Source organism: Cavia porcellus, unplaced genomic scaffold, assembly GCF_034190915.1.
Source record: "Cavia porcellus strain 051 isolate PalLab524CR breed Dunkin Hartley unplaced genomic scaffold, mCavPor4.1 scaffold_21, whole genome shotgun sequence".
NCBI classification, from domain to species: domain Eukaryota; kingdom Metazoa; phylum Chordata; class Mammalia; order Rodentia; family Caviidae; genus Cavia; species Cavia porcellus.
Genome location: NW_026947504.1, coordinates 20,847,759 through 20,861,807, shown reverse-complemented (window position 1 = coordinate 20,861,807; position 14,049 = coordinate 20,847,759). Strand labels below are relative to the sequence as shown.

At 39.5% G+C, this 14,049-nt stretch overlaps 1 protein-coding gene across 3 annotated transcripts in view; it reads left to right on the top strand.

Annotated features, from left to right (window-relative positions):
• Window positions 1–471: 471 nt before the first annotated feature.
• Slc12a2 (solute carrier family 12 member 2) overlaps window positions 472–14,049 on the top strand; it is an 80,611-nt gene continuing 67,033 nt past the window's right edge. For all 3 annotated transcript variants that reach the window (XM_063232413.1, XM_063232412.1, XM_063232415.1), the window contains exon 1: window positions 472–1,291. In XM_063232413.1, the coding sequence (XP_063088483.1) occupies window positions 617–1,291 (675 nt within the window). In that variant the 5' untranslated portion in view covers window positions 472–616. The remainder of the gene's footprint in view (window positions 1,292–14,049) is intronic.

Sequence of the window (14,049 nt, the reverse complement as noted above, 5' to 3'; positions counted from 1 at the left end):
CGCGCCCGAGGCGAAGCCGCGCAGTCGCCCTGAGCATCTCGCGAGATCTCCGGGCCCAACCCAACTACTGCGAGTTCGGAATTAAAAAAAAAAAAAAAAAAAAGAAAGAAAAAAAAAAAAAAGAAAAGAAAAGACAGAAGAAAGCGTTGAGAAACCCCAAACCGCCGCGGCGTCCGTAGGGCCACGGGAACATCCGCGGTCAGCCTGCGCCTGGCCGCGCCCCACGCCCTGTGCGTCTGCCGCGCCGCCGGGTGCGAGAAGGGTCGCGGCCCGGGCTCGCCGGTCGCTCGTCGCAGAGACGGAAGCTGCGCCGCGGCGCGGAGGGCGCTCCTGAGGCAGCGACGGCGGCCGCGGCTGCTGGGACTCGGGACGCGGAGACAGGGAGCGCGCGCCGCTGCGGGCCGCTGGGCGGGCGGGGGGCGGAGGCCCGGCCGGCCCCGCCTCCCGCGTGCGGCGGCCCCGCCGAGCCTTTAAACCGCCGGCCCGCCCGCGCCGCGGCACTCGCCCGCGCTCTGCAGCGAGGCTCTCGGGCCCTCACCTGGTTGTTCCGCTTCAGCCAGCCCCGGCGGCCCGCGACGCCCGTGAGACTCCGCAGCCCGCTGATCGTCGCGCGGCGATGGAACCGGGGCCCACGGCGCCCTCCTCCGGCGGCCCGAGGCTGGCCGCGGTGGACCTGCCCGGCGCTGCGGTGCCCTCGGGGCCGGAGGATGCTGCGGCTGCGAGCCGGGACGGCGCCGCGGCGGCCGGGGACGGGCTAGACAGACCGCTAGGGCCCACGCTGAGCCAGAGCCGCTTCCAGGTGGACCTGGTCTCCGAGAACGCCGGGCGGGCCGCGGCGGCGGGCGCGGGATTAGGAGCAGCCGCGGAGGCGGCGGGGAAAGAGACCCCCGCGGACGGGAAGGCCAGCTGCGAGAGCGGCTCGGCCAAGGCTAGCGAGGAAGCCAAGGGCCGCTTCCACGTGAACTTCGTGGACCCGGCGGCGGCATCTTCGGCGGACGACAGCCTGTCTGATGCGGCGGGGGTCGGAGGCGACGGGCCCAACGTGAGCTTCCAGAACGGTGGGGACACTGTGCTGAGTGAGGGCAGCAGCTTGCACTCGGGCGGCGGGGGTAGCGGACACCCCCAGCACTACTACTATGACACCCACACGAACACCTACTACCTGCGGACCTTCGGCCACAACACCATGGACGCCGTGCCCAGGATCGACTACTACCGGCACACGGCCGCGCAGCTGGGCGAGAAGCTGCTCCGGCCCAGCCTGGCGGAGCTCCACGATGAGCTGGACAAGGTGAGGTTCTCCCCACTGCACACACACACACACACACACACACACACACACACACACCCCTCGGTGCACCCCGACAGCAGGATGTGGCCGCAGACTCCTGGCTGAGGTGGCAGAAGTGGACGCTCACGAGTCGCTGGCATCTCTGCATTCAGCTGTCAAGTGTGGAATTGCAGTGGAATGTAACTTAATCTCTTGAAGTTTGCAGCGGGTTGGGCTGGTTACATGATACCGGAGAGGCTGCGTTTAACAGAAGTCTTCCTCTAGTGTGTGGGTACACGCCTAAGCTTTCTCGCCTAAGCTTGACGATTATCTCTGAGTTACTGCGTTTGTTTGTGGCTCTAGGAAAGGGATTGTGCTGGAGGTGTAGGTGAGGACCTCTCTCGGGAGAGTGCGGAGATTGCTTACCATCTGTGTCCTTTTTAGATTGTGCTATGCAGTTTATGTACTCCCTTAGGGATCTCATGAAGGAAAATCTTAATAGGATGTGTTTGTATCTATGAATTATTAAAGTCCACTTTTTGCAATCTTGAATATGCAACGATTGTTGAAATCTTAAATCTTAGAAAGTTGCTATCCCTGATAATGACCTTAATACACTTTTTGTAATGTAAATCTTTTTAGAGAGGAGTATGTCACGAAAGGAAATTGTTTTCTCTATGGAGAAGGTTCCGAATGACCCTCTGAGGTCTTTACACATGCATATAGTTTTGTGAACTTTTACCTATAGACTTTTTTTGGTATCGAGGATTGAACTCACGACCTCGCGCCTGTTAGCAGGGGCTAATGCCACTGAGCTAAATCCCGGCCCTACACTCTTACAGACTTTAGTAATTCTGGTTTTTAATGGCCACAAAAGACTTTTCTTCAAGGTTCATAATCATTTTTATATAAAGTCGATGTTTTTGATATTAGATTAATATTGAATTGTTTTTGAATTGGGATTACTTGAAGTCTGTCTTTACCAGTGTGTAATGACCCCTTTAATGGTATATAGAGTTTGGTGCCACAGTTTGAAATAATCAGTGTGAAAAAGTTTAAATCTGGTAAATATGTGGTACTCTTTGATATGAATATTTAATCTCAGGTCGTCATTTCATAGAAGACCATACTTGTCCCAGAGTTTGATAAAGTAATGCTCCCAGTTTGAGATAATTACATAGGTCGCAACCCTTACAGTTTATCGATTGTTGAAAGCGTGACATCATTTAGCTTTAGATAATACTACTCCTGTTGTTCCATTGTGGCATTTTGTCATATCAGAAGCAAAACAATTTATAAAACAGTTCTTTTATTCATTCTTTTGTAGAGTCTTTCAAAACTGCCCCCCCCCAATCTTTCAAAACTTAAGTCTTTCTGGATTAAAGTAAATATGAAATAAGTGATTTTCCTTTTTTTTGAGCAGTTACTCTTAAAAATATTATAAAAAGATGCCTCAGATTTACTTCACCAAATCCAAGTGGTGTAGCAGTAAAACAATTTGTATTCACCTGTAAATTTAAATTGAATATGTACATGATTCTTAGCAAAGTTTTTGTTATTTTAAATTGCGTCTGGGACAAAACACTTCAAGATTTTAGGTTTACTTTATGTGTGTTTGCATTTGTGTTTTTGGTATTTTTTGTTCAATTGAGACTACCTAAACAACTGAAAATATGTGTTGTCATCTAGGTGATTGAGGCAAGGCACCCAACCCTTCAACCTTAGATTCTCCAGCTTTCAGGGTTAATTGGGGAAAAGTGCAATATAAGTAAAAAATCATCAGTACTTGAGAACAATGGCTAGTGTACTTACAGTATCTTGTTCTTGTATTGCCCCTTAAGAAATTACAAAGTTAAACTGTAGTATTTAAATTTTAGAATCTCTTAATTCCTATAATTTTAGATGAACGTAGCATATAACATATTAAATTCAGAGTTTTGTTTGTGCAACAGGTAGTGTGTTGAATTTTTATCACACATTATAGGCAAACTATCCACTATTGAGCTGCTCCCTCAGCCTCTGCTTAGTCTTTGTGGCCACTGGAAAAGTTGATTGGGCTATCCAAAATCCCCATGTTAAAGGTAATTTTGCTTAGATGGATTAAAGAAATAATTGTGGTAAGTAGTACAGGTATGACTATACCTGTGTTGAAGGAGGGTTGGTAAAGGGAAGGATGGTAACATGAGTAGGTGGAAGCCCCGGCAAAAGTCGTTCTTTAACCTGTCTAGATTGACTCCGTCCCTAAAATCTCTAGTGTTTCTAGCCTATGGTGACTTATCATTTATGATAATTATATTTAGAATTTGTATAGCATTTAATTTGATCATGTACTTTATTTTGGTCACTAAGTGCTTTAGTATCCACTATGGGTCTACTTCTAAACTAGGAACTATGGAAAAACAAAAGAAGGTGAAGATAAGCACTCTAAGAATTTGTTAGGTAAAAGGACTACATTGTCTTCCACTTTTAATTTTCTTCCATTGCTTTTAAAAGTATTTTGCCCAAATGTTGAACTAGAGGGTGGGGGCGGCACTAAATATCCTTGTTTTCGTCTTGCTGTATTATCAGCCCTTCTAGGATCAAGACTCAGGAGTTCTCCACTTACCAAATATTTATTTATTGGAGAGAAAGTGTCTTTCTTACACATTGACTGCGTGGCCTGGGTGCTGTGGGATGATGCAGTATCTTAGTTAATTTTCTTGTTGCTGAAACAAAGTACCAGATACCCGAAGTTAAAGGAGGAAAGGTTTTCAAATCAGTTTGTAGAGGTTTCAGTTTATAATTAGCTGGCTCCACGGCAGAGCAGCGTGTCAGAGGGGCATCAGAGAAGAGAAACAGTTTATGGCATGGCTGGCAAAAGGAAGTAAGCAGTAGCAACAAGCCTGTCTTTTTCCTGTCTTTTTATGTTCCATCCAGGCTATAAGCCTATTGATTGGTTTCACCCATACCCAGAGTGGACTTTCATTATCCACACCCTTAATCCCAGTATCTCTCCCTTAATTCACATTCATACACCCTAATCCAGCCACCTTCAAAACTCCTCGCTTATGAACACATGTGGCATTGGGGGGACATCTACATATAAGCCATAACGTGCAGTGATTAGCAAAACAGGTACTATCTCTGTCTACACAGACGCTAATCAGGTAGTTGGACAGATCACATAGTTACATATGTTCTGTAGAAAAGTTTTCTAAAGAGGATATAGAACCTAATTTTAATTGGGTTTTGGAAAAGAGGTTATGTTGATGCCAAGACCTAAAGGGTAAACTGATAGAGCAGAATAACATTCTGGGTCAAAGAAACAATTTATATAAAGTAGTGAGGTGAAAAAGAGTGGTATATGTAACGGAAAGAGACCAATTTGTTTTGTAGTGAAAAGCTATTGAAGAATTGTGTGTGTGGGAACAACATGATCAATTTATAAAATCTCTGATTTGATGAAGGATGGATTGGCAGGACAAGGTTGGAAGTAAGAAAACTGAAGAAGCTATCATAGTAGTCTGAGAGATGATAAGGATTAGTGGCAGAATGGATTGGATGTGGCTAAATTGGCTGTGGGGGTGAGAGAGAAGCTGAGTCCTAGGTTTTGGTCTTGACCAACCTAATAAATGGGAGTGCTGTTGCCCAATGTAGGAAAAATTGGAGGAGGAATAAATGGATTTAGGTGATGGTGAGAAAAAATTTTGAATAGTCTATGAATAAAGTCATTGGAAGTTTGGAAAGGGGAGAGCTAATTATGTCTGTCTGTGGTATGGCTATGGGCAAAATTAGAGAGAGTGGGTAGGTAAAAGAGCAGTAAACAGGGTAGATATTGAACCAAAACAGCTATAGGATTGCTAAATGTGAAGCTGCCAGGCTGGTGAAAATAGCCTGGAGAGTAGTGTGGAGGAAGCTAGAGAGAAGAGCTTTAAAGAAAGCAGGGTGAAATGCTGTGTTGTTTACATTGTTCTGATCTGTTTTGTTATGTCCTGTTTTGTCTTAATCTCTTTAAAATAAAAATTTTTAAAAAAAAGGGAACTTGAAGCTGATGCTAGGGATTTATTTTTTAAAATCACTCAATTTATTTCCATGCCGATATAGGCAAGATTAATAAAGATTTGTTTACTGAATTGTTACCAGGGTGGGAAGAGCCTGTCACTTAACAAGGACTTTAAAATACTGAACAGTTACAGGGTTTCCTTTAACACTGAGCAGCTGCTTTGGGTGGTGTTGATTCCTGGATAAAAGACTCCACACGTTACCAAGCAGAATATAGTTCAAGACCTTAAAGGTCACTTTAGCGAAAGGAGAATGGTCACACCTGTTGTGGAGGTGTGTGGTAGTAGTTTCCAGGATTGAGTAAATGTGGGATCCTGGCAAGAAATATTTGCATGTGGCAAAATTAAATTTGTCTCATTTCACAGTTTTGCAGTGGGCTGCTGCATCTTCACTAATTCATGCTGTAGTGCCACTGAAGTCTGGTGTATCCAAAGTGCAGTCCCTAAGTACCCAACAGCTGATTAAGATAAATTTGGGGATAGAATGTGGTAAACTGCTAATCATAGCTGATGTCTTTCTAGTGTGCCTTTATATTCATAGTCACATTACAGTTCTGTGAGACTGGAACATAAAGGACCAAAATTGATTTCTTGATTCTTGTTTGTTGAGATTTTTAACAGTATGTTTCATGTACATGTTGGTAATTCTATAGTATTTATCAGGTTTCCATACTGAAAGAAGGTAAATGTGAATTACGGTTAATCAAATTCCTACTGCACACCCGCAATAGCACTGTTTTAATTGTGGTACTGTAGGACCCAACAAAATAAAGTCATACAGCTTTCTAGTTGTAAGGGACAATAAATAGGTCACATGTAGTACTATGAAGAAGTAGGGTCAGGAAGAGATGACTGGATGAAGGTGGCCGTGCTCTTTCAGAGTTGTTTGAACCTTCTGGAATATAGCATCAGGCTCTACAAGGCAGTGAGGAAGGCTCACCTGTGCCAAGTCACCATGAGTGTCACACCTGATGCTGAGACACAAGCAAACCCCAAGACTCTGAGGTGGGAATGTGCTTGCTATGATTGAGAGACAGGTGATCAAGACCAAAGTGATAAAGAGTGGTAGGAAAGGAGACCAGAGACCAGTGAAACCCCAGTAGTGGAGAACCTCTTAAACTATACTAAAGAACTGGGACTTCACTCAGGGTGACCTAAGGGAAATATTGGAGGGGTTTGAACATTGGATTGATGTGATCCGACTTAGGGTTTAAAAAAACAGGTGATTCCCATGTGAAGACTATACCCTAAGGGAGCAAAGGTAGGAGCCAGTGACACCAATTAGAAGGAGTGGTTCACTTAAACCAAGGATGATTTCTACTTTTACTAAGTTGCCGTGGTTACTAAGAGTGTTTCAAAGTTAGAATTCTGAAAACTTGGATTTTGGACAAGGCATGTGTGTGGAAGGAGTATGGTCATGTTTTTCCCTTGTTTGGAATGGAGTTGACATTTATGGAGATAGGGAAGACTTGAAGAACAGATTTGAAATACGGGCTCAATTGGTTTGTATTCCACAAAGTAGTCCTACACTGGGACAAGCCCTTCAAAGACTGCAGCTGATACAGTTTTCTTAAATTCTATTAACAAAAGTTTTTGTGGAATAAAAATGTACAGTTTTTTCACCATGTAGAGCAATGAATACTGGTAATTTTTTTTCTTTTAAATACAGAGCCATGGGTTGATTCCACAAAATGAAAAATCAGGTTCAAGAATATAACATGAACCACATATATAGCTTAATGCTTTCTAGTAACCACGTTTTAGAAAGCACAGAAAGGGTAGCTCAGTGGTAGGGTGCTTACTTAGCACATCTGCTCCCCCAAGTTTCATTCCCAGGCAAAACTGACTTAAATAATGCTTTTTGTTTGACATTGTATCTGAAACGTTTGTCACAAATGAATGTTCTAATACTATACTAGTCATGTGCAACTATTATATTTAAATTCAAATTGAGACAGGGTCTTGCTGAGTTGCTAAATTGCCAACTGGGCTCAAACTTGAAATCCTTCCTCCACCTCCCAGAAAGTGCTGTCACACACAGCTTGAATCACTGTTTTAGGTGCTTACTGTCCACCTCAGGCTAGTGAGTGCCACACTGGACAATGGAAACAGAACATTTCCATTACCATGAATCTATTAGACAATGTTGTCAACAGAAGTGATGTCTATGAAATTGATCCATTAATTCCTTTCTTTTCTTTCACATTAGTCACAGTTGGTTTAAAAACCTTAAGTGATCAAGTTTTCTTTTAATTTTGTTTATACTCCTTCAAATAAAAATATTTGGAACTATTGTGTTCTCAATGAAGTGTTTGAATCAATGGAATTCATCTCTTTCAAGAACAGGTTTGTGTCTTACAAATATTTCAGTTTTCCAAAACACTTAGAAATGAGCATTTTGACTTTATATATTTGGAGTATATGGGTTTCAAAAAGATAAAATCTTTGAGTCAATCTCCCTTTACAAGGCTGTGATTTGCTTAAAGGCATACACCCTAGGTAAGATGTGTAGAGTAGGATCTTTTTGAAACTAGATCTCTGTCTCCATATCCTTTCCATCTGGACCAGTAATTCCAGCATTTCTAAAACAATCCCTTTGGGATAACTAGATGCTTTCCTGGTGACTCTTAGCCATATTTGAGAACTGATGGCCTCGACTGTATTGAGAGTCTTAAACTTTGATTGTCCCTATGACAATAGTATGTAGTTGGTTTCTTTGTGCTGTGTATCAACTTTCAGGTATTCTAGTATAGACAAGCAATAACTATCAAAGTCTGACTGTGACTCTTAGATAACTGTGTACCAAATTAAGTTGCTAATTATTAAGCATCTGCTACCATCACAGGCTCCCTGCAGTGTGGGCACAGTGATCTTGCAAACCAGGCAGGTTACAGACAAGCAGACTCAAAGCTTAGTAGCAACTTGTTCAAGTCCTGCAGCAATAAGTGGTTGATAACAGTATTAGGAAAGATGAGATTAAGAAGATGAGTAACATATTTGTTACTCATTAAGTAGCCTATTAAGGTCCTGTTTAAAGTCAGACATATAAGTAATAACTGATTCATTTGAATCCTAATGGATCTATCTTTTGTAAAGCCAAATGATTTCAGGCATAAAGTTATACTTTATTTTAGAAATTAAGCCTTATGATAAAACAAGATTTCCTAGGATGAATTTTTCTTTGGAAATTAAAATGTGAATTTGCTCTTTACCTTTTTTTAATCACCACCTTGATTCTCGTAATTTTAGTTTAAAAATGTCAAAAAATTAAGTATTTAAAACATTTGCAAAGATGTGCTAAGAGTGCAGGATTTAAAGGGGAAATATTTTGTTGAGAAATAGTAAGGAATAGCCTTAATAATTTATTACAAATTTTTATAAATAAAGTTTGGCTTTTAGGCTTGGAAAAAATTATTGGAAAGTTATTTGGCAGGTTTGCTGATCAGAAAACAAGCTGAGATATAGTAATGAAGCAAAACAACATGTTTTTCATATCAAATGGCTGCACTACACCTGTACCCAAGTACAGGTCCAAACACAGTCTCCAAAGACTGTGTAGTTATTCTGTACTTTGTGCATAATTATTAGGAAAGTGACTTATTTCCAGAACCATAGTGAGCTAGAAGGGAAAAATAAATGCTGGCATATGTGGATCCAGAAAGAAATAGCACCTTGCAGAGACAGAGGATAAAATCATAAAAAACAAAAGCAAAATTCTCAGAAAGTACTGTTTATCACCCTTCAGGGTAAATGAAAAGACAGGGTCTGAGTTTGACTAATCATTACAGCTTCATCTAGAAAAGTACAGAAGAATCAGTAAATTATACCAGTTTCAGAAAGTTCATCTTAAATTATCATAGAATATAAAATTTTAAGAGGCTGAAGATTAACCCTTAAAAATAACACGAAGGTCATTAGTGTACTTTGCTTGTTTAAAATGGTTAGTACTATTTGATTATGAAGAGAAATTAATACAGCAAGTTTACTAGCAAGTAATTTAAACACTTCAAACACTTAAGATCATTTCTACGGTTTTATTTATTTATTTATTTATTTGTCTTTTTGAGACAGGGTCTCGCTGTGCAGTTCAGGCTGGTCTTGGACTCACTTTATAGCCTAGGCTAGTCTCGAACTTGAAATGATCTTTCTGCCTCAGCCTCCTCCTGAGTGCTGGTATTACAGGCGTGAGCCACCATGCCCAGCACATTTCTACATTTTTAAAGTACATCTGCTGTTGTGATGCTGGGGCTAGACCTAGGACTTTGGGCACACAGGTGTTTATCTATACTTTACAGTTTTATGTCATATTTTTTCTGCTTAGCATTCAGGAGCTAATTACTAGTAAATAAGCAATCAGAATTCCCTATGTCTCACAAATCTGTGTAGGTGAATTCTTGTATAATTCTCTTAAGTACATGTAACATAATTTGCCTTTTTTTCTCTTTATAGATTGTTTAACACATTTACCTTTGCAGTGATTCAGTTTTGCCTTAGCCTGTCATCTTATTTTTGTTTTATGTTTTTCCTGTGTTATTTGTGTAATCAGATATTTATTACTCCATTTTATCCTGATGATTTCCTAGTTACCTCTTGCATTATTATTATTATTTTATTATTTTTTTTCTTTTAATGCTTACTCTACTGAATATTGAATTTCTTTAGCTAAAAATATGAGAAACTTGAACCCGGTGGGGTGGTATATACCTATAATCCCAGCATTTAGGAGGCTGAGGCAGGAGGATTACTGCAAATTTGAGGCCAACCTGGGCTAGCCTCAATTATGTAGTAAAGGCTAGCCTGAATTATATAGTGACAGCCTGTTTCAGAAAAACAAAACAAAAGAAATAAATGGGGATCTTGAAGGAAGAAGAGTGTTTTACCTTTCTTCAGTGCCCTTATTGTTAGTTTTATAAATAGAAAACCCAGTAACACATTGCTGTATTTTTTGCTTTCAATCGTCCTCTGGTTTTTAAAAATAACAGAAAAGAATGTGTGTGGGTGTGTGTGTGTGTGTGTGTGTGTGTGTGAGAGAGAGAGAGAGAGAGAGAGAGAGAGAGAAAGTATGTATATAGCTTAAACTGTTTTTTATTTCTTAGAGATCTATGTTTCCACCTGATCCTGTTTATACTCTTGTAATGAAGATTAGCTGCCAACAAATTCTCACTGTTTATCTCAACATGTCTTTATTTTATGTTAGGTTTGAAGGATAATTGTGCTCTTTAGGTGGCAAGGATTTCTTCTTTTCTTTCTTTTGGATTCCAGTATCTTCTGACTTCTCTTCTTTTTGATAAAAAGCCGGTCAATTATAGATGGCATGTCATTTTTTTCTTAATCTTTTTTCAAGATTTTATCATTACCTTTGGCTTTCATCAGTTTGTGTATCCTTTTGAGGTTTAGGTTTCTAGCATCTGTATGTCAATATTTTTCACTATTTTCATCATCTACTATGTTCATTCTACTGTTAAATCCATGTAGTGAATTTCTTCATTTCAGATATTGGGATTTTCTTTTAAAAATGTTTTCTAATCTGGAACCTCTGATTTTTAAAATATAGCTTCCATTTCTGTGTTGACACACATGTGTTCATTGGTAATCATATTTGACTTTCAAACATACCTGTTACAACTGTTTTGAAATCTTCGTCTCCTAAATTCAACATCTGGGCCCACTTGGAGTTAATATTTAATGTTACTTTTCTTTCTTCAATATAATTTACATTTTCTAGTTTATTTGCATGTCTTGCAAATTTTTTGGGTAGAAACTGATTTTGTAAATAATAAATTGAGGTGACCTTCAGTTGTTTCTTCAAAACATAGTTCTTTTTAGATTTACCTATTTGTTTTACCTGTTTTTTTTTTTTTTTTTTTAAGGCTACCTTGGGCTGGGAATTTAGCTCAGTGCCAAGTGAGAGGTTGTGAATTCAATCCCCAGTACCAAAAAAAAAAAAAAAAAAAAAAAAAAAAAAGGCTGCCAAGCATGGTGGCTCACGCCTGTAATCCCAGCACTCAGGATGCTGAGGCAGGAGGATCATTGTGAGTTTGAGCCCAGCCTGGGCTACAAAGTGAGCTCAAGGCCAACCTGAACTGCATAGTGAGACCCTGTCTCAAAAAGACAAAAAAAAAAAAAAGGCTATCATTCCTAGGCTCAAACTGTAAACTGAGGCTCCCTATACAAGCTGATATCTCTGTTCTGTTTTTCAGCTACTATGTTAGTCTGTCCCTGAGCATGGAGGTACATTTGTGCATCTTGACTAGCTGAGATTTGGGACTTGCTATCATTCCAATTTTTCTGGTAATTGCCATTTAATTTCCAGTTCCTCTTCTAGTCTTGGAGCACTGATAAAAGTAGTAGGTAAGTCAGCTCTACACAGATGGAGAAGGCCCTCAGGAGCAAACCGACAGTCTCACCAAATATAGTATATGTGTTGTGTTTCCTTTCTTTCCTTCTCTTTTTTCTGTTTGCTGTGGTCCTTTTCATGTCTATATAGTTGAGCTGTCACCAGAGATTTAAATCTTGGTCATTGCACTGACAGTTGTGTGCCTTCAGAAAAGAGACTTACAGCCTCAGACTTTCAGTTTCTTTATTGAAAGTGGAAAAGATAACATTGTTAATAAAAATACCATTTATTCCTGTAAGAAGTACATGTAATAAAGAGTGTGTGCCATTTATCAGTAGCTTTTGCTATCAAACGTTTTTCCATGCATATTGCTTTTTGTTATCACATGGTTTTGCTGCACATGGTTTGCTCATTCTGAGGCTGCTGGTCACATACTTCTCTGTAGCCTTCTTAAATTTGATTCTTTTAAAATAAAACAAGTTGAAATGTAGGTGACATAGTAACAGTACTAGAAGGTATAAGCTTTGTGGTAATTTAAGTTAAAATGTTTAAAGCCTGTAATTTGACATTAGCAAATAATATATTCTGTTATAAGTCAGTCTTGAATTGTTAGTAAAGAACATGATGGGCTGGAGGCAGAGGACTGAATTCTTTGACTGGAATCAGCAGTTCTGACTTGGTTCATTGTAAAGTCACATGGTTACAACGTCCACTTTCATCTGTGGTACTTGAGTTTTGAACTTTGCATTAATGCCCCTGGATATTAATAGAGCATTGTTAACCAGAACAGATTGGATTCCTGTAAAACAATACTTTGTTTTGAAAGAGTAGTCTGTATGGGGAGCATGACACTGAATACACCAATCACCGACAGCACGGATAGGAAGTGTTGGTGGCTTTGGGATGATATAATTGGCTAGCACTTGATAAAAAAGAAATGTTCAGACAGTTGTTAGACTACACAGCGCTGTGGTGTCTAAATTTGCAAATGTATGTTTCAGGATATTGATTTAACATTTTGGCTTACGAACAGTATGAGAAATTCTGATATTTAGGTATTCTTATCCTTTACTTCAAAAGATTTCTAAGGATGTAAATAACTTCTTTGCTATATACTTCAACATTTTTGATGTATACTTAGCTGCTTGCAAAGCAATAAATTTTTTTATATTAAAAGTACTCTGAAAGAAAGATACCTATTTAATTTGCTTCACTAATACTGGGCCCAGAAGTTCTATTTCTCAGACCTGTGTTTATTCGAGCATAATCATAAGTAGTGCTGCTGTGTAAAGGGCATGTCATTTGCCACTAGGGAAATAGAAAAGAGAGGAATTTATCATTTTTTAAGTAAACTTTTGATGCCAGGAAAGCTTCAGAGTATTTCTAGAAGTAAAGTCACATGGTTACAACGGTAACCATAGTCTGTATTATATTGTGTTGTATATATTTCATGTTTTGTCTTTCTGAGAAATGGTTTCACCTCACATTGTCTGTGATCCTCCTGCCTCAGCTTCCCAAGTACTAGAATTATAGGTATGCACCACCAGGCCCGGCTTCTGAAACTGGTGCTTAAAGCCACAATTCTTTGCACTAGACCTTACAACAGTGACGGCAAACCTTTTAGAACAGTCAGTTTAAACAGAGAGAACCTATGCCATGTGTTCCATAGGTTCACCATCACTGTCCTGTTGCTTTATAATGGTATGATTAATTCTTTTATCAATGCCGTACAGAAAATGATGTCATATCTGTATGTGAAAGATCAGTACTTTTGTCTTACTCTTATATGGGTAATTTAACTGCCAATATTGAGTTATAAGAAACCAGGTACTAGAGTCTAAGTTGATTATGATTTAATGTATTTACTTTTTATATATTTGTTTAATATCTACTTTTTAATTCAGAACCTGACTGTTGTTTATAGTAATAGCTATAGTTTATTGAAATCTTCATCTGTTAATGTCAGGCAGTGTGCTAAGTTTTTAACATATTTTCTCTCTTTTACAAATATTTTTATTGTGGAGTATAAAAAGAATATAAAACATAGGTGGATAGTCGAAGGTGTCAAGTAGGAACCTGTGTAGTTACCACCCAGACCAAGAAATAGAATCTTGCAGTTTACTCCACAGGTTTCTAGGTACCACTTCCTAATTTCTTCATGAAATAGTCACTGCCTGACTTCATAGTGATCAGGTGTTTGGATCTTAGTCTTTATTTTTAAAAAAATACTTTTGTTACCTTTATGGATTCCTGAAGACTACAATGTAGTTTTTCCTGCTGTAAAACTTTGTGTCAATGGAAGCATACAGTATATTTTTAATTTCTTTTATTTTTTTTTCTTAATATGAGAATCTTGCCAAAGCTGGTCTTACACTCATGGGCTCAAGTAATTTATTGCCTCA